The 23,197-nt window shown below is 52.2% G+C and overlaps 1 protein-coding gene across 1 annotated transcript in view; it reads left to right on the top strand.

Annotated features, from left to right (window-relative positions):
• The first annotated feature begins 1,882 nt into the window (after positions 1-1,882).
• Positions 1,883-23,197, top strand: part of GRID2IP (Grid2 interacting protein) — a 52,259-nt gene continuing 30,944 nt past the window's right edge. The window contains exons 1-2 of the mRNA XM_032266524.1: positions 1,883-2,371; positions 14,331-14,485. Coding sequence (XP_032122415.1) covers positions 1,883-2,371; positions 14,331-14,485 — 644 coding nt within the window. The remainder of the gene's footprint in view (positions 2,372-14,330; positions 14,486-23,197) is intronic.

The following is a 23,197-nucleotide window of genomic DNA, read 5'->3' as shown; positions in this document are numbered from 1 at the left end:
TGCTCTGATTGGCTGTGGAGAAACAGGATGGAGGCGTAACAAGCTGCTATAGGTAGGTAGGCGGGATTTCCGGTGAGTGGGCTGGACCCGGCAATGCATTATTGGGCAGGTTTTGGCGGGGCTTCTTTTAAATTTTGGCGGGGTTTTCCAACGGCTGGTTAGGTGCCCAGCAAGTGCAGAGTTTAGTGTTGAGTGCAGAGATGGGCCTGGCGAAGCTAGATGCTGAGTGGTGAGGAAATTTTTAGGTGTGGAGAGGGATGGGCGTGTCCGAGCTCCCAGTGAGGCAACAGGCAGGAGACGTCTGGACAGAGGTTCGAGGCTTTGCCTGAGGGGTGTGGGGAGGCTCTGTGGAGAGAGCCTTGGATGGGGGCCTGAGGGTGACCTGGCTCTGCCATTCCCTAGCTGGGTGACCTTGGGTTAGGGCCCTCCTCCTGGCTCAAGATGCAGACACTCCACGTGCTGGGTCTGAGGAGGCTTCTTTTTTTTTTTTTTTTTTTTTTTATTTAAAAGTCTCTCCCAGGCTGGGCACAGTGGCTCACACCTGTAATCCCAGAACTTTGGGAGGCTGAGGAAGGAGGATCACTTGAGCCCAGAAGTTTGAGACCAGTCTGGGCAACATATCGAGACCCCATTTTTTTTTCCTTTTTCTTTGACATGGAGTCTTGCTCTATCCCTCAGGCTGGAGTGCAGTTGCACCATCTTGGCTCACTGCAACCTCTGCCTCCCGGGTTCAAGTGATTCTCCTGCCCCAGCCTCTTGAGTAGCTGGGATTACAGGCGCTGACCACCACAGCCAGCTAATTTTTGTATTTTCAGTAGAGACGGGGTTTCACCATATTGGTCAGGCTGCTCCCAAACTCCTGATCTCGTGATCCACCCACCTTGGCCCCCAAAGTGCAGGGATTGCAGGCATGAGCCACAGTGCCCAGTCTCGAGTCTCCATTTCTATAAGCCCCAGCGATATGAATGGTCTCTGGGAGACCATCCTGCTCCAACTTTCTGGGCTTCAGAAAGTTTGTGATTCATGCCAGATCCTGAAAGGAGGTTTTGGTAGATGGAGAAGGGGTAAGAAGAGGGATTAAGGTGGAGTGAGGAGGTTCCATGGAAACCAAGTGAACCACATAAGACAGCAAAACAGAATAGTGGAAGCAGCAGGGGCCCATGGAAAAGCATGTGGCTGAATTAGTTAATAATTCAAGGCACTCAAAAGGGATGGCGCCGTGGCTCACATCTGTAATCCCTGCACTTTGGGAGGCTGAGGTAGGCGGATCACTTGAGGTCAAGACCAGACTGGCCAATATGGTGAAACCCCATCTCTACTAAAAATACAAAAATTGCCGGGCGCGGTGGCTCAAGCCTGTAATCCCAGCACTGTGGGAGGCCGAGGCGGGTGGATCACGAGGTCAAGAGATCGAGACCATCCTGGTCAACATGGTGAAACCCCGTCTCTACTAAAAATACAAAAAATTAGCTGGGCATGGTGGCGCATGCCTGTAATCCCAGCTACTCAGGAGGCTGAGGCAGGAGAATTGCCTGAACCCGGGAGGCGGAGGTTGCGGTGAGCCGAGATCGTGCCATTGCACTCCAGCCTGGGTAACAAGAGCGAAACTGTCTCAAAAAAAAAAAAAAAAAAAAAAAAAAATACAAAAATTAGCTGGGCATGATGGTGTGAATGTAATCCCAGCTACTGCGAAGCTGAGGCAGGAGAATCACTTGAACCAGGGAGGCAGAGGTTGCAGTGAGCCAACATTGCGCCGCTGTGCTCCAGCCTGGGCAATAGAGCGAGACCCTGTCTAAAAAAAAAAAAAAAAAAAAAGTTAGGGAATTAAGACAAAGGCAGTCAGAGGGAGGAGGCAGAGATAAATAGAGGCCTTGAGTGGCACATGCCCTGGGCGTTTGAGTGGCTTTGGAGCCACGGACAGAGCGGCAAGGAAATCCCTGTCTCCAGTTCCAGGTGCCTGACCACCACAGCCATGCCGGCCACCAACCAGGGCTGGCCCGAGGACTTTGGCTTCCGGCTAGGTGGCTCCAGCCCCTGCTTCGTCCTGGAGGTGGCCGAGGGGAGCAGCGCGCATGCCGGGGGACTGCAGCCAGGGGACCAGATCCTGGAGGTGGAGGGACTGGCGGTGGGCGGCCTGAGCCGCGAGCGCCTCGTGCGCCTGGCACGGCGCTGCCCATGTGTGCCGCCCAGCCTGGGCGTGCTGCCAGGACCCGACGGTGGCTCGGGGCCGGCCCCAACCACAGCCTTCCGGGTCCCGAGGTCCGTCCGCGGCCTACCTCTAGGCCGCGAATTGCTGCGCCTCGCCGGCCGCAAGCGCCCCGACGCGGTGCACCGAGAGCGCAGGCGCAAGGCCCAAGAGTTCAGCCGCAAGGTAGGACGGAGGCGGGGGCGGGGGCGGGGGCGGGGCTCATAATACGGGATGCCGGGGAGGCAGGGGGGGGGGGTGGGGGGGGGAGGGAGCGGGGCAGGAAGTGGGGGGGGGGAGGGAGGGGGGCAGTGGGTGGAGCGCTGCTATACCAGGGCTAGAGGTAAGAAAACTTCTGGGGGTCAGACTTAACAGAAATATGAGAATGCTCAACTTCAAAACCTTGCATCTAATTTTGCAATTTTTTTTTTGAGACAGAGTGTCGCTCTGTCGTCCAGGTTGGAGTGCAGTGACAAGGTCTCAGATCACTACAACCTCCGCCTCCCGAGTTCCCAGTGATTCTCCTGCCTCAGCCTCCAAGTAGCTGAGATTACAGGCATGCGCCACCACACTCAGCTAATTTTTTTTTTTTTTTTTTTTTGTTTTTTAGTAGAGACGGGGTTTCACCATGTTGGTCAACTAGTCTCAAACTCCTGACCTCAAGTGATCTGCCTTCCTCAGCTTCCCAAAGTCCTGGGATTGCAGGCATAAGCCACTGCACCCAGCCTAATTTTGCAATTTTTATTCACTTGTTTTTATTAAGGTACTATAGGTGTAAAATGTATTAAGTGTACAGCTTAATAAATTTTCCATATGCATACGCCCTTGAACAACCATCCCCGATCAATATATAAAATGATAGGATAGGCTGGGCGCGGTGGCTCAAGCCTGTAATCCCAGCACTTTGGGAGGCCGAGGCGGGTGGATCACAAGGTCAAGAGATCGAGACCATCCTGGTCAACATGGTGAAACCCCATCTCTACTAAAAATATAAAAAATTAGCTGGGCATGGTGGTGCGTGCCTGTAATCCCAGCTACTCAGGAGGCTGAGGCAGGAGAATTGCCTGAACCCAGGAGGCGGAGGTTGCAGTGAGCCGAGATCGCGCCATTGCACTCCAGCCTGGGTAACATGAGTGAAACTCCGTCTCAAAAAAAAAAAAAAAATGATAGGATATAATAATAGAATGTAGACTATAGAGTAATTGACACCAGAAGGTTCCCATGTGCCCCTTTCCCTGTATTTTCCCCATTAAAACTTAACTACAGGCCAGGTGTTAGGTGTAATCCTAACATTTTAGGAGGTCAAGGCAGGAGAATCACTTGAGCCCCTGAGTTCAGGCCAGCCTGGGCAACATAATGAGACCCTATCTCTACAAAAAAAAACAAAAAAAAAAAATCAAAAACTAGTTGGGCATGGTGGTGCATGCTCTATAGTCCCAGCTACTCAGGAGATAGAGGTAGGAAGATTGCTTGAGCCTGGGTGTTTGAGGCTGTAGGGAGCTATGATTGCACCACTGCATTCCAGCCAGGGTGACCAAGTGAGACCCCATCTGTAAAATAAAAAGAGCCACACATAGCACTTCTTGGCCCTTTATCCAAGATCAAACGTAAAAGAGCCAGCGGGGTGTGGTGACTTACGCCTGTAATCCCAGCACTTTGGGAGCCAAGACCAGCCTGGGCAATGTGGTGAAACCCTGTCTCTACCAAAAATACAAAAACAACAACAACAACAACAAAAAGTGCACCTGTGGTCCCAGCTACTCAAGGTGGCTGAGGTGGGAGGATTACGTGAGCCTGGGAGGTGGAGGTTGCAGTGAGCTGAGATCATGCTACTGCACTGCAGCCTGGGTGACAGAATGAGACTCCATTCTCCCCGCCAAAAAAAGTGTAAAAGAGAGACACCTGTTCTAAGCCCCCACAAAGCCAGGATTAGGCCTGCCCTTGTACAGGAGTCTGGCTGGCTTGTTGGCTACAGGGGGCCCTAGTTTGGGTTCTCCAGCCTTCGAAAGGCATTTCCTCTTGGACTTTGGTACAAACCAGGCTGTGATAGGTTGCAGGTGGAATATTAGGGTGGCCCTGAAGATTAAGAATCAGGAGCCTGGAATGGATCAGACCTCCAGCCACAGGGAGAGCCCAAGGCCTGAGTCACCTGCAGGAAGCACAGAGCAGCCACAACGGGAGACAGAGGCATCATTCAGAGATCCAGGACTGGGATGGAAAGAGGGAGGATAGAGTCGGTCTCAGGCCTGAATCCCAAGCAGCCCCTGATTTTCAGGAACCTGCCATTTACTGGATAGATACAGGCAATCCCAAGAAACCTAGGATGTGACACAGTTATAGAAGAGGTTGCCTAGTATGGTCACATCTACCCCAGGTCACCAACAAGGGCTCAGTACAGCGAGCTCCTCACGCCACTCACCTTCACTTTTGTCCTCCAAGGCTTTCAGATGTGGTCCCAAGGCCTTTATTTCACTAATACTTAAGTGGAACAAAAAGTGAGCCTGTGTGTGACTAGGAAATAGTCTGGAGCCATGACACTCCGTCCCTATCCCTGCCTGGGCCTCAGGTCCCCTGTGGATGTAAAGCCTGGAAACTCAGTATCTGCTTGGTGGCTGGGACACTTGAGCTCATAGGCTTTTTTTTTTTTTACATTATTTTCATTTGTAATTTCTGTGGGTACCTAGTAGGTGTACATATGGGGTATCTGAGATGCTTTGACACAGGCATGCAATGTGAAATAAGCACATCATGGAGAATGGGGTACACATCCCCTCAAGCATGTATCCTTTGAGTTACAAACAATCCATCTACACTCTTTAAGTTTGTATTTATTTTTTTTGGAGACGGAGTCTCTATCTGTTGCCCAGGCTGGAGTGCAGTGGAGTAATCTCAGCTCACTGCAACCTTTGCCTCCCAAGTTCAAGCAATCTCCTGGCTCAGCCTCCCAAGTTGCTGGGAATACAGGCATGCACCACCATGCCAGGCTAATTTTTGTATTTTTAGTAGAGATGGGGTTTCACCATGTTGGCCAGTCTGGTCTCAACCTCCTGACCTCAGTGATCCTCTTTCCTCGGCCTCCCAATGTGCTGGGATTGCAGGTGTGAGCCATCGTGCCCAGCCTTTTTTTTTTTGGAGACAGAGTCTGGCTTTGTCACCCAGGCTGGAGTGCAGTGGCACGATCTTGGCTCACTGCAACCCCTGTCTCCCAGGTTCAAGTGATTTTTCTGCCTCAGCCTCCTGAGTGGCTGGGATTACAGGTGCCTGCCACCATGCCTGGCTAATTTTTGTATTTGTAGTAGAGACGAGATTTCACAATGTTGGCCAGGCTGGTCTCCAACTCCTGACCTCAGGAGATCCACCTGCCTCGGCCTCCCAAAAGTGCTGGAATTACAGGTGTGAGCTACCGCACCTGGCTTAAATTATTTTAAAATGTACAATTAAGGCCAGGCGCGGTGGCTCATGCCCTGTAATCCCAGCAAGTTGGGAGGTGGGCGGATCACAAGATTGAGACCATCCTGGCTAACATGATGAAACCTGGTCTCTACTAAAAATACAAAAAATTAGCTGGGCGTGGTTGCGCATGTCTGTAGTCCCAGCTACTCGGGGAGGCTGAGGCAGGAGAATCGCTTGAACCCGGAAGGCGGAGGTTGCAGTGAGCCAAGATTGCACCACTGCACTCTAGCCTAGGGAATAGAGCGAGACTCCATCTCAAAAAAAAAAAAAAAAGTACAATTAAGTTATTATTGACTATAGTCACCCTGTTGTGTTATCAAGCTCACAGACTTTTCCTCTGTGGAAGGGAATCTACTCAGTCCTGCCCTGGCAGCATTTGACCACGGGGTTTGGGAGGTCAGGGAGCCTGGAAACTCTGTTGGAGTTAGACTATTGCAGAAATGCCTTCCAGCCCACTGCCAAGGTGTCAGGTCCCCACCCACTCTGGCCTTTTCCAGTGCCCAATCTTGTTCTAGTCCTAAACTCTTCCAAATTAACCCCCTCAGGAGTGTCTCCTCCATCATGTACCCTAGCTTGATCCCCCAAATGGGCTTTTCTGACCCTGAGCAGACCAGCCTCTGTGGCCAGGTACACACTCACATACACACAGGACTCAACTCCAGCTTCCCTCCATCACCAATGTCCAGATATTTCAAAGCTGTGACTTTCTTCCTGTACCCACAATAGGCTCTGCTGCTATAACAAACAAAGCCAACATTTTTGTTGTTGTTGTTGTTGTTTTTGAGACAGGGTCTAGCACTGTCACCCAGGCTAGAGTGCAGTGGTACAATCATAGTTCACTACAGCCTCCAACTCCTGGGTTCAAGTGATCCTCTTGCCACAGGTGTGCTCCACCACACCTGGCTGATTAAAAAGAAAAAAATAATTGGAGAGATGAGGTCTTGCTATGTTGCCCAGGCTAGTCTCAAACTCCTGGCCTCAAGTGATTCTCCCGCCTCAGCCTTCCAAAGTGCTGGGATTACACGTGTGGGCCACTGTACCCGACCCAAAATCAGCATCTTAGTGCCTTTGCGCTACAGAAGTTTACTTTTCACCCACAGAGTCCTTTAGGGGATCAGGCGACTTTCTAGGGTGGCTTGATGTCCACATGAGGTCTCAGCATTTCAGACTCCTCCATCTAAATGTGAAGCTTCAGGGTTCCCTACAGAAGAGGAGGAGAGCATGGAAAATTGTGCATCTGCTCTTAGGACAGCACCTCAATGCTCATTGGCCAGAACTGGTCACACTGCTGCTCCCTAAGGATGCTGGGAAATGTAGTCTTCTGTGTGTCCAGGAAAGAGAACTAGAAATATTGGTGAATGCAAGTAATGCCTCTACAATCCCAGATCACCTGCCATGGTACCAAAAGTCTATCCCAGACTCCATCTAATCCCTGCAGAGTTGGAAGGGGGCATGCTTAGGGCCCCAAACAGGGCAGGATGCAAAAGAAGAACTGCTCAAGGGCAGGGCTGGGCTGCAACCCGCTGAGGCTTCGAAAACTCCAACAGTCTTCCCAGGCCAGCTGCAGGGTGTTTTGTGGCAAGAAGGAACGAGGGAGTGGAGGATTTTGGTTAGGGCTCGTCGAGCACCCCCAAAAGCTGAGAGTGAATCTCCAAAAATGACTGCCTTGGGAAGATGAAGGGCCTCTATGGAGCCCAGTTAGTTTTCTTTTCTTTTTTCTTCTTCTTTTTTTAGATGGAGTTTTGCTCTCGTTGCCCAGGCTGAAGTGCAATGGCATGATCTTGGCTCACTGCAACCTCTGCCTCCTGGGTTCAAGCAATTCTCCTGCCTCAGCCTCCCAAGTAGCTGCAATTACAGGCATGTGCCACTATGCCTGCCTAATTTTGCATTTTTTAGTAAAGACTGGCCGAGCATGGTGGCTTGCCCGGGTGCGGTGGCTCACGCCTATAATCCCAGCACTTTCGGAGGCCGAGGCAGGCAGATCACCTGAGGTCAGGAGTTCAAGTAGAGACACGGTTTTACCACATTGGTCAGGCTGGTCTCGAACTCCTGACCTCAGGTGATCCACCCCCTCAGCCTCCCAAAGTGCTGGTATTAGAGGCGTGAGCCACCACACCTGGCCTGGTTGGTTTTCAATCACCAGCCCTCCAATTCTCGCCCACACTGTCTGCCTGCCCCAGTTTTTCCTCCTTGAAGTGGCTGATATTTAATAGAAAATCCATTAGTGTCCCGTGATGATGCCTCATGCTTAGATGTAGGCTGAGAACATCTGGGTAATAGCTGACACCGAAACCGCACTGTGGCACAGGCCCCAGGAGGGAGGAACTATTTTTTCCTCTTTCTTACATAAAACATCTCTGCAGCCAGCCATGTTCTCCTTTGAATTGAGGTTGCTGCTGACTTTGATTTCCAAACCAGCAACCTTCCTCAGCACAGCGCATGCATGGGGAGAGGGTAGCTGGTGCTGCCAGTCTGGCCTGCTCACAGGGAGGGAAACAGAGGTGAGCTCAGGGCCTGCAGGAAGTACAATGCAAGGCTGCTTTTTGGTTCAGTCCCATCCACATTCACTGAGTGCCTAATATGTCCCAGGCACTGTGCTTGAGGCTGGACATGCAGGAGACCTCGGGTCATCACACCTGGTGGGGGAAACAGACAGTTATATAGACTCATGGTATGTCTGTGCTCAGATTCAGATGTGCACAGAATGTGACCTCTGACTGGAAGCCTCCCGCTACTTCTCCTCCCCTTGTGAAATCATCTAGAAAGTGGGTGGATATAAGTTCTGGAGCTCAAGAGCGAGCTCTGGGCCAAAGAACGAGGTCTTGGAGTCATCGTCTGGGGTTCTTGGCCGGAGCAGGCGGTGGCAAAGAGCAGTGGTATAGAAACAGCACATGTAGACAGCTCTGGACAAGAAAAAGGAGAAGGAGCAGCTTTTGGGATCAAAGGAGGACTGTCCTTTATTTATTTATGGAGACAGGGCCTCACTCTGTCGCCCAGGCTGGAGCGCAGTGGTGTAATCACAGCTCACTGCAGCCTTGATTTCCTGGGCACAAGAGATCCTCCTGCCTCAGCCTCCCAAGTAGCTGGGACTACAGATGTGCACCACCATATCTAGCTAGCTTTTTCTTTTTTTTTTTTCTTCCCTCCCACCTCCTGAGATGAAGTCTCACTCTATTGCCAGGCTGGAGTGCAGTGGCATGATCTCTGCTCACTGCAAACTCCACCTCCCGGGTTCAAGCGATTCTTCTGCTTCAGCATCCTGAGTAGCTGGGACTACAAGCACGTGCCACCATGCCTGGCTAATTTTTTTTGTATCTTTTAATAGAGATGGGGTTTCACTATGTTGGCCTGGTTGGTCTTGAACTCCTGACCTCTTGATCTGCCCACCTCAGCCTCCCAAATGCTGGAGTTACAGGTGTGAGCCATTACACCCTGCCTATTTGTTTATTTATGGAGATGGAGTCTCGCTTGTCACCCAGGCTGGAGTGCAGTGGTGTGATCACATCTCATTGCAGCCTTGATTTCCTAGTCACAAGAGATCCTCCAACCTCAGCCTCCCAAGTAGCTGGAGCTATAGGCATGCACCACCACATCTGGCTAATTTTTTCATTTTTTAGAGACAGGGTCTGTTTATGTTGCTCAGGCTGGTCTGTAACTCCTGGCCTCAAGCGATCCTCCCACTTCGTCCTCCCAAAGCTCTGGGATTATAGGCATGAGCCACCATGCCCAGCTTGTTATTTATTTATTTATAGCTTGAGAGAGACTTGAACATGTATATAAGCTACAGGGAATGGAGAAGTAGAGATGCTGAAAACCATGCAGGCTGGGCGTAGTGGCTCACGTCTGTAAACTCAGCACATTGGGAGGCCAAGGTGGGTGAATCACCTGAGGTCAGGAGTTCAAGACCACTCTGGCCAACGTAGAGAAGCCCTGTCTCTGCAAAAAATACAAAAATTAGCCGGGCATGCTGGCCTTTGCCTCTAATCTCAGCTACTTGGGAAGATGAGGTAGGAGAATCACTTGAACTCAGGAGGAGGAGGTTGCAGCAGGCTGAGATCTCTGTCTCAAAAAAAAAAAAAAGAAAGAAAATCATGCATTTATCAGTCATTGATCATGGGCCTGTGATATGCAGGACAGGGGAAACAGCCATGAGCAACACAGACAAGGAGCCTGACTTCATACACCTAACATTGCTGCGGGGAAAGAGACAGTAAGCAAGTGAATTAATCAATACGCAAGCTATTAAAGATCATGGTAGGCGGACGTGATGGCTCATACCTGTAATCACAGAATTTTGGGAAGCCGAGGTGGGAGGATCACCTGAGGTCAGGAGTTCGAGACCAGCCTGGTCAACATGGTTAAACTGTCTCTACTAAAAATACAAAAATCAGCTGGGCATGATGGCCCTCGCCTGTAATCTCAGCTACGTGGGAGGCTGAGGCAGGAGAATCACTTGAACTCAGGAGGCGGAGTTTGCAGCGAGCCGAGAGTTCAACACTGCACTGCAGCCTGGGTAACAGAGCAAGACCCTGCCTCAAAAATATTGTATTTATTTTTTGTCTCGAAAAATAAATAAAATAAGCTGGGCGCGGTGGCTCATGCCTGTAATCCTAGCACTTTGGGAGGCTGAGGTGGGCGGATCACTGAGGTCAGGAGTTCGAGACCAGTCTGACCAATATGGTGAAACCTCGTCTTAACAAAATAAATAAATAAAATAAATTTAAAAATAAAATTAGCCAAGCACAGTGGCATGCATGTGTGATCCTGGCTACTTGGGAGGTGGAGGTGGGAGGATTGCTTGAACACAGCAGTTCAAGGCCGCTGGGAGCTATGATTGTACCACTGCACTCCAGCCTGGGCAACAGAGCAAGACCTGCCTCAAAAAAAAAAAAAAATAATGATGATGAATAAAGTGGAGACATAAACAGGGTGAGGTGAGAGTGACAGGACCCACTTTGACAGGGTGGCCAGAAAAGGCTGCCTGATGAGGTAATCTTTGAGCTAAGAGCTGAATGACAAGTAAGTGGCGGGAAGAGAGGGTGCCGTGAGGTGTCTGTGGCTTCATGGCTTGGCCTTGACCAGGAAGGGGCTCTCTCTCCCTTCCTTCCTTCCTTCCTTCCTTCCTTCCTTCCTTCCTTCCTTTTTTTGAGACAAAGTCTTGCTGTGTCACTCAGGCTGGAGTGCAGTGGCACAATCTTGTCTCACTGTGACCTCTGCCTCCCGGGTCCAAGCAATTCTCTTGCCTCAGCTTCCTGAGTAACTGGAATTACAGGCGTGTGCCACCATGCCCAGCTAATTTTTGTATTTGTAGTAGAGATGGGGTTTCACCATGTTGGCCAGGCTTGTCTCAAACTCCTAACCTCAAGTGATCTGCCCATTTTGGCCTCCCAAAGTGCTAGGATTACAGGTGTGAGCCACTGCGCCCGGCTGGAAGGGGGCTCTTCATCCTCTGAAAGCAAAGGATGGAAGGGAAGAATACGGAGTCTGTCGAGAAGCTTGGAGGTGAATGAGGGTGAGAGAGGCGGGGCCTGACAGCCCCATTTCAGGCTGAAGTGGCACCCACAAGTCCTCCAGAGAGGGAGACGTGAACGGCTCATGGACTCACTCAGCTGCGCAGCCTTGCTTCAGGGTCAGCTCAGGCTGTCAGTACCAAGAGACAACCAGACCCTCAGCCAGCAAGGGAGGGGCCTCACGGAGTATGTGCTTTCAGTGGCTAAACTGAGTAGCATGTGGACAATTCAATGGTTTTGGTTGTTGTTGTTGTTTGTTTTTTGTTTAGATGGAGTCTCACTCTGTTGCCTAGGCTGGAGTGCAGTGCTGCAATCTCGACTCACTATAACCTCCAACACCCTGGTTCAATGGATTCTCCTGCCTCAGCCTCCTGAGTAGCTGGGCTTACAGGTGCATGCCACCATGCCCAGCTAATTTTTGTATTTTTAGTAGAGACAGGGTTTCACCATATTGCCCAGGCTGGTCTCGAACTCCTGACCTCAGGTGATCCACCCGCCTTGGCCTCTCAAAGTGCTGGGATTACAGGCATGAGCCACCATGCCCGGCAGAGATTTTCATCTTTATTATTGGCCTGGATAGCCAAGAAACTACATACAAATATGGATGTTCTGCAATTATTTAGCCCCTACTGTCAGATATTTACATTGCTGCCAACGTCTCAGTGTTAAAAATAATACACAGGTGAACCACCTCACTCATACATCATCATGCATGTGTCTTGTTCAGGATGTGTCTAAGATAAATTCCTAGATGTAAGATCATTGGGTAAAAGGGTGAGCTTTGGACACACTTAACCTGCCTTCCAGAAACGTGCTCTTTTGCCCGCTCATTGCCAACATGTCGATCTGCATGGTCATTTCCAACGTGACTGTTTGCACGCTCATTGCCATGTCCATTCGCATGCTCATTTGCAACATATCAATTTGCATGCTCATTTCTAACGTGTCAGTTTCCATGCTCATTTCCATTGTGACCATTTGCACACTCATTTCCAACGTGTTGATTTGCACACTCATTTCCAATGGCCACACCCTCCTCTGTGCAGACGTGCCTTGATTAGTATCAGCTGGTTTGTGCGCAAAGACAAAGAAACAAAAGTTTGGAGAGAGAACTGAGGGAGACAAAATTCAGGGCTAAGCTAACATGCCAGGACTTTTTTATGGAGCCAGAATGTTCTCTGTGGGATCTCTTAGCAAATAGTATGGAAGGGAGTATAGTATTATAATAGTAACTAGCAATTACTGAGTGCCTGGCATGGTTTTAAGCTTTTGTATCAGTTCCTTTGATCTTTACAGCTGTCTTTGGGTTTGAATCCTCACCCCTTCACCTTGGCCCCATGATGCTATCACCTCTACCAGCCTCAGTTTCCTTACATGGAAAATGAAGACTGGGCAAGAGAGGTGGCTCACACCTGTAATCCCAGCACCTTGAAAGACCGTGGTGGGAGGTTCTCTTGAGCCCAGAAGTTTGAGACCAGCCTAGGCAATATGGCAAGACTCCATCTCTACAGAAAAAAAAAAAAAAATTAATTAGCCAGGTATCTTTAAGTAGATGAGGGATTATTAAAAAACAAATTAGCCAAGCATGCAGGCACACACTTGTTGTCCCAGCTACTTGAGAGGCTAAGGAGGGAGGATCACTTGAGCCCAGGAGGTTGAAGCTGCAGTAAGTTATAATCACTCCACTGCACTCTAGCCTACACAACAGAGTGAGACTAAAAAATTAAGTTAAAATAAATTGGCTGAGCACACTGGCTGATGCCTGTAATCTCAGCACTTTGGCTGAGATTGTGACAATGTGAGGTCAAGGCAGGTGGGTCACCTGAGGTCAGGAGTTCAAGACCAGCCTGGCCAACATGGTAAAACCCCATCTCTACTAAAAATATCAAAAATTAGCCAGGTGTGGTGGCAGGTCCCTGTAATCCCAGCTACTTGGGAGGCTGAGGCAAGAGAATCTCTTGAACCAAGGAGGCAGAGGTTGCAGTGAGCCGAGATTGGGCCATTGTACTCCAGCTTGGGTGACAGATTGAGAATTCGTGTAAAATAGAATTAATTTAATTAAATCAAAAGTAAATAAATAGGCCGGGAGAGGTGGCTCATGCCTTTAACCCCAGCACTTTGGGAGGCCGAGACAGGAGAGTCACAAGGTCAGGAGATCGAGACCATGCTGGCCAACATGGTGAAACCCTGTCTCTACTAAAAATACAAAAATTAGCCAGGCATGGTGGCATTCACCTGTAGTTTCAGCTACTCAAGAGACTGAGGCAGGAGAATTACCTGAACCTGGGGGACGGAGGCTGCAGTGAGCCGAGATCGTGCCACCGCACTCCAGCCTGGTGACAGAGCAAGACTCTGTCTCAAATAAAATAAAATAAAATGAGGATGCTAACCATGAGACCAGGTCCATTTTGTAGGGCAGACGTGAGGTTAGAAATGGCATGATATGGCCGGGCGTGGTGGCTCACGCTTGTAATCCCAGCACTTTGGGAGGCTGAGGCGGGTGGATTACCTGAGGTCAGCAGTTCAAGACCAACCTGGCCAACATGGTGAAACCCCGTCTCTAAAAAAAAATAAAAATAAAAAAGAAATGGCATGATACAGCTGGGTGCAGTGGCTCACGCCTATAATCTGAGCACTTTGGGAGGCCGAGATGAGTGGATCATCCAAGGTCCGGAGTTTGAGACCAGCCTGACCAACATGGAGAAACCCTGTCTCTACTAAAAATACACAATTAGCCAAGGGTTGTGGCGCATGCCTATAATCCCAACTACTCGGGAGGCTGAGGCAGGAGAATCGTTTGAACCCAGGAGGCAGAGGTTGCAGTGAGCCAAGATCATGCCACTGCACTCCAGCTTGGGCAACAAGAGGGAAACTCCATCCCAAAAGATCACTTGAAGTCAGGAGTTCGAGACCAGTCTGACCAACACAGAGAAATCCCATCTCTACTAAAAATACAAAAAATTAGCCAGATGTGGTGACACATGCCTGTAATCTCAGCTACTCAGAAGGCTGAAGCAGGAGAATTGCTTGAACCCGTGAGGCAAAGGTTGCAGTGAGCCACGATCACACCACTGCACTCCAGCCTGTGGAGGTAAACTGAGGGAGGAAAGGAAGGAGGAAAACAGTTCTCCAGGGTTCCACTCTGGATCCCTTTTGGTCATTCACAGGACCCCTCCTTGCAGGTGGATGAAATCTTGGGGGACCAGCCGACTGCCAAGGAGCAGGTGTTCACCTCGCTGAAGCAGTTTGCAGCTGAGCAGAGGGTGGATGACCTGGTGTGGGCTCTCACCCTGGCACTGCCCCGGGAGGCCTGCGGGCCACTCCTGGACAACCTCAGGTACTGCAAGCAGGGGGCAGGGTGGACAGGCAGGGTGGGTCTCACTTAGGACCATCATTCCCCACAGCAACTCCAGGCACCCCTGCCAGCCCGGGTGGGAGATGGTGGCCTTGCTCTTGAACTGCATGGCAACATACCTGCAAGACCCAAACAAGGGTAGGCCAAAGACCCTGAAGGGCCACCCTGAGAAGGCAGCTGTTGGCTCTGCCTGATGCCAGGGTACCACCTTGAATGATGCGAGAAGGGCCAGAGCAGTCCTCAGAGACGATCCACCTTCTGATCTAAAGTCACCACCTTGGCTGCACACGGTGGCTCCTGCCTGTAATCTACATGCTTTGGGAGGCTGAGGTGCAGGGACAGCTTGAGGCCAGAAGTTGGAGACCAGCCTGGACAACATAGAGACACCCCATGTCTACAAAAAACAAAAAATAGCTGAGCATGGTGGTACATGCCTGTAGTCCCAACTACTTGGGAGGCTGAGGCTGGAGGATTGCTTGAACTGAGGAGGTTGAGGCTGCAGCAAGCTATGATTATGCCACTGCACTCCAACCTGGGTGACAGAGCAAGACACTGTCTCAAAAAAAAAAAAAGTCAGAGTCTTCCCTGCTCCACCCCAAAACCTAGATTGTAGAAATCTCCAGCAGGATACCTGATACTCCCAATCCAGCAGGGTACTAGATACTCCCAATCCAGCAGGATACCCGATACTCCCAATCCGGCAGGATACCCGATACTCCCAATCCGGCAGGATACCAGATACTCCCAATCCGGCAGGGTACCGGATATTCCCAATCCAGCAGGGTGCCAGATACAATCCAGCAGGGTACCAGATACTCCCAATCCAACAGGATATCAGATACTCCCAATCCAGCAGGATACCAGAGAGGATGATGGCACAATGTGAGGGCAGGGAAGCCCAGGACTGTGTCATGTGGGGCTCCAGTATCCCCCCCCCGACCATCATGTGTGCTCTTGGCCCTTTGTGATTTTTGTGATTTCTTTCTTTCTTTCTTTCTTTTTTTTGAGATAGAGTGTGTCACTCTGTCACTCAGGCTGGAGTGCAGTGGCACTATCTCGGTTCACTGCAACCGCCGCCTCCCAGCTTCAAGCAATTCTCCTGCCTCAGCCTCCTGAGTAGCTGAGAGTACAGGAGCCATCATGCTTGGATAATTTTTGTATCTTTAGTAAAGATGGGGTGTCACTGTGTTGGCCAGGCTGGTCTCAAACTCCTGACCTCAAGTGATCCGCCCACCTCAGCCTCCCAAAGTGTGTGGATTATAGGCATGAGCCACTGCACTCAGCCTGATTACTTGTCTTGTTTTGTTTTGTTTTGTTTTGAGACAGGGTCTCACTCTGTCGGCCAGGAGGGAGGGTAGTGTCATATGTAATCTCGGCTCACTGCAGCCTCCAACTCCTGGGCTCAAGTGATCCTCCTGCCTCAGCCACCTGGGTAGCTGGGACTTCAGGTGTGTGCCACCATGCTCGGCTAATTTTTGTATTCTTTTAAAGATGAGGTTTCATCATGTTGTCTAGGCTGACCTCAAAATCCTGAGTTTAGCCAGTCATCCACCACAGCCTCCCAAAGTGCTGGAGTTACAGCTGTGAGCCATGGTGCCCAGCCCTTTGATTCCTTTTGATGATAATGATGAATGTGTGCCAAGAATCTCAGCAGACCCTAGAGGAAGACTCTTTCACTGAATCACCCAAGAGCTGTTATTAACCCCATTTCTCAGAGACAGACTGAGTTTCAGAGAGGTTAAGAGGCTGGCCTGAAGTCACACAGCAAATTGGTAGTAGTCACAGGACCAAGAGCCATGTCAGCAGTGCATTTTCTGCTCTTCTGCTCTGCTTTGCTCTAAGTTTTTTTGAATCGGAGTCTCACTCTGTCACCCAGGCTGGCGTACACTGGTGTGATGTTGGCTCACTGCAACCACTGCCTCCCGAGTTTAAGCGATTCTCCTGCTTCAGCCTCCCAAGTTGATGGGCACCACCGTGCCACCATGCCTGGCTAATTTTTGTATTTTTAGTAAAGACAGGATCTCACCATGTTTGCGAGGCTGGTCTCAAACTCCCGACCTCAAATGATCCGCCCGTCCCAGCCTCCCAAAGTGCTGGGATTACAGGCGTGAGCCACCAAACCAAGCCTGGCCTGCTCTAAATTTGTCAGAGAAAAAAAAAAATCCTGGTGGGTCCTCCCTTAGAGGAACCCAGGAATCTCCTGACGCCACCTCCATCCTTGGAGGCCCTCGCTGCCTGCCCAGCTTGGACTATGTCCCTTCTGGGCCGGACTGCTGCTCTCCCCCCCTGGATCCCGCCCGGTTTCCCTCCTCACCCCGCCTTCGGCCCGCGACTGCTCCCCCATCCCTCCCCTCCCCTCCCCTCCCCCTTCCCCGGCTCAGCCCGCCCCCTCCCCTCGCTGCCATTCACCCCGCAGCCTGCCCCTCCCTCTGGGCCTGGCCAATGTCAGGGACTGGGCTGGCCACCCTCCCCGCCCCCCACCCCACCCCAGCCCGGGCGCAGCTCTCGGCTCTGCAGCGGAGCATAGGCGACCACCACCGAAAGAGGCCACCATGAGCTGCCTCGGGTAAGTAAGGGATGAGCCCCTTTCTGGGAGAATCAGAAGAGGGGAGAAAAAGGAAAAAAGTTATTTCTAGAGCCGAATTAGCCTCAGAGATGATGCGCTGGCTCTGAGTCCTTCCTGGGGAGCTGATGGACACGCATCCCCCTGCCCTGCCCCTCCCCACCAAGGCTGGGCAAGGGGGGCGCAGGTGGCCCAGCTGTCCCCCAGGAAGTTGGCTCGCTCGTCTCCAGGCTGCTGGCAGCTGGGCTCGGCTGGAGGCCCTCTCGGTTGCCCTCCTTTCCCCACGGCACTGCCGGCGTCTGTTCCTGTCCCTCTCCCGGGCCAGCCCGCCTGCCCCCCGGGGCAGCCCCACGCCCGCCTTTCCCAGCCGCTGCTGGTCTCCAAGCCGACAGCAGCTGCGGCAGTGGGTCGGGCAGGGTGCGGGAGGGGGAAGCCCCTTGGGTGCGCTCGATTTAGAACCTGGGCAGCGGGAGCCCTGGACGCCTGGGGATGCCCGGTCCCCGCAGCTTGGTACGGCAGCCTCTGCTGTCAGCGCGTGTCAAGTGCGCCAGGAAAACTGGGGAGGCTGCTGGAGGAAGGGGTGGTGCCCAGCTGGGCTCTGCAGGAAGAAGGTTACCCTGACAGTAGGGCTTCGTCTGTCCCCCTCCCCCGACCTCTTCAAACCCCCCTTCCCAACAACCGCCTTCCCAGGGCTGGCCTGTCACCCATGGCCCCACAGTGAGCTGGCCTCTAGGAAGGCGGCAATCTCTGGGCAGCCCCACCTGGAGAAAGGTCAGAAGGTCAGAAGGGGCATGGAGGAGCCACAGAGGCAGCTGTGATTCCCAGGGTTGGGTGCCAGTTAATGGCAAACTCAGCACAGAGCAGCCAGGGCAGGCTTCTCAGAGGAGGCAGCAGGAGGTGGTTGTGCTGTGACTTAGTGACTGGTGGAGTCTGGTGGTGGGTCCTGTGGAGCTGGGAGGACAGTCCCCAGGGAGAGTTCAGGGTGAGGGCAGTGCTACCCTGGCTTATGGCATCCAAAAGCTCCCAAATGTGAACCACCCGACAGGGAGTAAAGGGGACCACAGAGAGCCACCACTTGGGCCCTAGGACCCCCAAATCAAGGAGAGACAAGGTTTAATTTTTAAAAGAATTTCTAAGTAGAGACAGGGGTCTCACTGTGTTGCCCAGGCTGACCTGGCCTCAAGAGATCCTCCTACCTCAGCCTCCCAAAGTGCTGAGATTACAGGCATGAGCAACCATGCCCTGCCAAGAGGCAAGGTTTAAGTGAGAGGTTGAACAGCCAAAGGGTAGTAGGCAAAAAAATATACATGTGTGTGTCAAAACTCTGCGAGGAGTTCAGGACCCACCCAAATCAGAGAGGTGTGGCCTTGCTAAAGGGTGATCCCAGAGGCCAAAAAAGAAGGCTTGGGGAGAAGAGGAGGGAGCAGTGATGCCATGAAGCTGGGCCATCTAGCACAGTAGCCACTAGCCACACATGGTTATTTAAAGTTAAATGTGGCCAGGCATGGTGGCTTATGCCTATAATCACAGCACTTTAGGAGGCTGAGGTGGGTGGATCACCTGAGGTCAGGAGTTCGAGACCAGCCTGGCCAACATGGTGAAACCCTGTCTCTACTAAAAATACAAAAATTAGCTGGGTGTGATGGCAGGTGCCAGTAATCCCAGCTACTCGGGAGGCTGAAGCAGGAGAACCATTTGAGCCTGGGAGGCGGAGGTTGCAGTGAGCTGAGATCGAGCCGATGCACTCCAGCCTGGGTGACAGAGCCGGACTTTGTTTCAAAAAAAAAAAAAGCTAAAGGTAATTAATATTTGATAAAATATAAAGTTCAGCTTCTCAGTCTCACAAGTCATATTCCAAGCACACAACAGTGACATATGGCTAATGGCCAGGTGGATGTAGACCTGTCCATCATTGCAAATATTCCCGTGGACAGCACTGCTGCTATAAAGGGTGAGATGGGTCCGTGGTCACCACGTAAGCAAGAAGTCTCCTCCTCCTTCACCACAGCAGTTACTCCTTCGACGAGGAGGCTAATTTGGGTCTGTTCCCAAAGGGATCCCAGTCTGATGAAGTGAGAAAATGGCTTTCTAATGAGGACAGGCCAGGCAGTTTGGAAAGTGTGATATGGCCAGGAGGGAACAGGAAAACAGAGTCAGCTTTGCGGTCCGCTAGTGTTTCAGGAAATATGGGTGGTGGGGTGGAGGGAACGGGGTGTCAGGCCAGGGGCAGGTCATGGTGGAAGCTGGGATTTGGAATCCAGGCAGACCCCTCACTGGCAGTGCAAACTCAAGCAGGTTCACTGACATCTACGGTTTGTCTGTAAAATGGAGTTGTTAGTTTCTGAGTGTTCCCAGCAGGCTTCTTGGTAGGAAACCATGTAAATGAAGTCCACCAACTGAAAGCAGGAAAGAGATGAGTTGAGAATGTAAGGGTGGAGTGTGAGGGACCATCTGCACCCCATCACCCTCTTCTGCTTCGGTGCCAAGTGTAACGAACACAGTAATACAGAGTTATCAGGGCTGGGCACAGTGGTTCATGTCTGTAAGCCCAGCATTTTGGGAGGCTGAGGGGGGAGGGTTGCTTAAGGAGAGTTCAAGACCAGTCAGGCCAGCATAGTAAGATCCCATCTCTATAAAAAATACAAATTAAAAAATTAGCTGGGTTTGGTGGCTGATGCCTGTAATACCAGCATTTTGGGAGACTGAGATGGGAGGAACACTGGAGCCCAGGAGTTTAAGGCCAGCCTAGACAACATAGCAAGACTCCATCTCATTAAAAAAAAAAAAAAAAAGTTTAAAAATTAGCTGGGTGCCTGCCTGTAATCCCAGTGATTTAGGAGGTTGAGGTGGAAGGATTGCTTAAAGCCAGGAGTAGAAGACCAGCCTGAACAACAGAGGGAGACTTCATCTCTACCAAAAAAAAAAATATTAGCCAGATGGTATATGCCTGTAGTCCTAGCTACTCAGGAGGCTGAGGTGGGAGGATCACTTGAGCCCAGGAATTGGAGGCTGCAGTGATTTACGATGCCACTGCACTCCAGTCTGGGTGACAGAGAGCAAGACCCTGTCTCTAAAAATAAATAGGTAAAGAGATTTATTGGGAGAATTCTATGAGATGTGTAGATAGAAATGCCAGGCATAAAATATGTGCTCAATTAATATTGGCTTCTCTTAGGGAAGCTTTCTTTTTCCCTAGAGCGGGTGTCTCAAGCTTTCTTTTTCCCTAGAGCAGGTGTCTCACTGCTGACATTTGGGACCAGAAATTTCTCTATTATCAGGGGCTGTCCTGTACATTGTAGGATGTTTAGCAACATCCCAGGCCTCTACCCTCTAGATGCCATTAGCACAACCCCCTCTCAGTTGTCATTGTGTGACAAAATGCCAAGGGACTGTCAAATATCCCCTGGGTGAACAAAATCACCACTGATTGAGAAGTACTTCTCTGAAGGAATCTTAAGCAGTGCCTTTTGCTGGAACAGACCCTTGAGGGAAGTCTGGCTGTTGCCTGTCCCCTGGTGATCATCTGGTGACTGGGTGACCACCTCATGCTTCCCTGGGTCACCTGGCCTCACTGTGCCCATCCTGGGTAGTGTGTCTGGATTTGAGCCTGGGTGTCTGCTCCCTTGTTGCATCTCCTGTGCCCACAGCACGGTGGACAGTTTTCAGAGCCTTTGGCCATGCCTGGTTCTGGATTCTGGGCCACTGCAGCTGGCACAATACAACCAGGATTGGCTCCAATCATAACGGGATGGCTGGGGACCCATAGACGTCAGAGAGCTGTGCGAGCTGGTAGGCTTGTCAGCTGCTTCTCTCCCTGGCAGGGCTGAGGACAGGGCTTGGGGAGGGCATGGCATGAGTGAGCACTGGCTCTATTTCCTGGCTGCTTCCAGGGAGAAATGCAGCCCCGGGAGGTCACAGCAAGGTGATGGTCTTGCTGGGGCCAGCAATGGGGGGGGGAGGCACAGTGTGTTGGGGAGCAGTGTATGGACAGTACCAGAGACCAGTGGTCAGACCCACAGGGTCCTCCCTGTGCTGCACGCAGGTACCCACTGGCTGCACCACGGTAGTTGTTCCTTTGAGTGGGACAGAGGAAAAGTCCGGGGGGCATCCTGCCTCTGCTGTTCCAGCCTGTCTTTTGAGAGGGCCTCATGCTGATGTTCCTGGTTGGGGGTGCCTCTGAAGAGCCACTCCCCAGGATGTGCCTTGAACTGGTTACCCAGACTGTATCATTTGTTACTCAGACCTAATCTGGGCCTTTCCAGTGGCAATCAGGACGCCTGGAGACATGACAATGCAAGCAGGCACTCTGGGGTCCCCTCCTGCTGCCTTGCAGGGAATGGCAGGCCCAGAGCCCCCAGGGAAGAGTCCAGACCTCCCTTCCTGTCGCCTCCCTATCCTTCCCCTTTAATGCCCCTCCCCTCTTCTCTGCTGGCTGGGCAGGACTTGCAGCTCTGGGAGGCCCTCTACTCACCCCCTCCCTACTCACCCGGGGGGTTGTCCCAGCCTGGGCGCCTTGACCTCACTGGCAGTAACTCCCTAGGCCTCAGGCACCCTACCTCCTCTGTGTTTTGAAATCCCGCTTCTTGTCCCAACCCAACACCCCTTTCTGGGTCCCCTCCCAGCATCACCCCTCTCCTGGTGTACCAAAACCTTTGGAGTCCTTCCACCTCTTCTTGAACCCTGAAGCCCTCCCACGGCTCCCTCCTGCTTCCAGAGTCGGGTCTCAGCTGCTGACCACGACATTGACAGCCTCCTTCTCCAGCCTCTTCTTGGCCACAGCGTCCCTCCCCCAACCCCATCCCTACCCGGGGTAGGTAGAGAGGGCTTCTACTAGCTGGCCGACTCCTGCTGAGCCCTGGAGGCCCAACGCAAACGCCATCCCCTCCGGAAAACCTTGCATGCTCTACCAAAAGCTGTCGGGGCTTCTGAACTGCAGGGACTAGCCACTGTGCGGGGGTCCGGGATGCAGTGGCTGGAGAGGACGCAGGGGACGATCCTGGGGAGGGAATAACGGAGAGAGTCAAGGGGAGTGAGCGAGGCGGCCTCAAACTTCCCCCGGTTTCCCCTGCACCCCAGAGTGACCAAAGTGGGGAGGGGGTGAGTAGAGGGCCTCCCTATACGGGGGAGAGGCGGGGCCACCAGGAGAGGGCGGGGCCACCAAGAGGGGGCGGGCGCGGGGCTGCGGGCCCGGACAGTTCGGGAGGGGCAGCGCGCGCTAGCCGGGCAGAGGTGCGTGGAGTCGCGGCGCGCTCGCTCATCTCCCGGGCTTGGATACCCGCTTGCCCTTCGGCACCTGCCCAGTCGCGGTCCCCGGCTCCGGATGGGGAAGGACCAGGGCTTCTCTCGGCACTTTCGGTAGCTTCCCCGTCGCGTCCGTCCCGCGCCTCCGGGAACCGTGCGCCCCGTGCGCCACGGATCCGCTTCGGGCTGGTCTGAAAGGGGGTGGGGCTGGAGCGTAAAGGGGCTTCCCTGCTCTGGGTGGGCAACCTCCGAGCCTGGGCGGAGCCCGGGGCCCAAGGAGGTTGGAAATAGACTGGGTGGGTACCGGGGCGGCGAGGTCTAAGCGTTGGGCGCTCAGAACCCGTGCGCAGCCCTAAAGAGTCGCTGTTGGGGCAAAAGGCTGAGATTGAAAGACCACTTTTCTTCCTACAACCGGGGTGGTCGAGGGGACATGACAGAGGGCCGAGACTGAGGTTGGGTGCTCTTGTGAAAATCTGGGCATCTCGTCCTGAGTTTAGGGGGCACGACCTCTCCACTGCAGTGCTCCCTATGCTGAACCAGGGCACCTTGCCCCTTGCCACCAGTTCACTGGCTGATGGTCAAGAGAAAGCTGGGTGGGGAGCCGGGCACACGCCTGTAATCCCAGCACTTTGGGAGGCCGAGGGGGGTGAATCTCCTGAGGCCAGGAGTTTGAGACCAGCCTGACCAACGTGGTGAAACCCCATCTCTACTAAAAATACAAAAAACAGCCGGGTGTGGTGGTGCATGCCTGTAGTTCCAGATACTCAGGAGGCTGCAGCAGGAGAATCACTTGAACCTGGGAGGCAGAGGTTGCAGTGAGCCAAGATCGTGCCCCTGTACTCCATCCTTGGCAACAGAGAGTCTGTCTAAAAAAAAAAAAAAAGAGAGAG

Source organism: Sapajus apella, unplaced genomic scaffold, assembly GCF_009761245.1.
Source record: "Sapajus apella isolate SASKATOON/1434 unplaced genomic scaffold, GSC_monkey_1.0 scaffold159, whole genome shotgun sequence".
Lineage (NCBI taxonomy): Eukaryota > Metazoa > Chordata > Mammalia > Primates > Cebidae > Sapajus > Sapajus apella.
The sequence above is the reverse complement of the archived record's forward strand: the minus strand, read 5'-3'. Positions and strand labels throughout refer to the sequence as shown.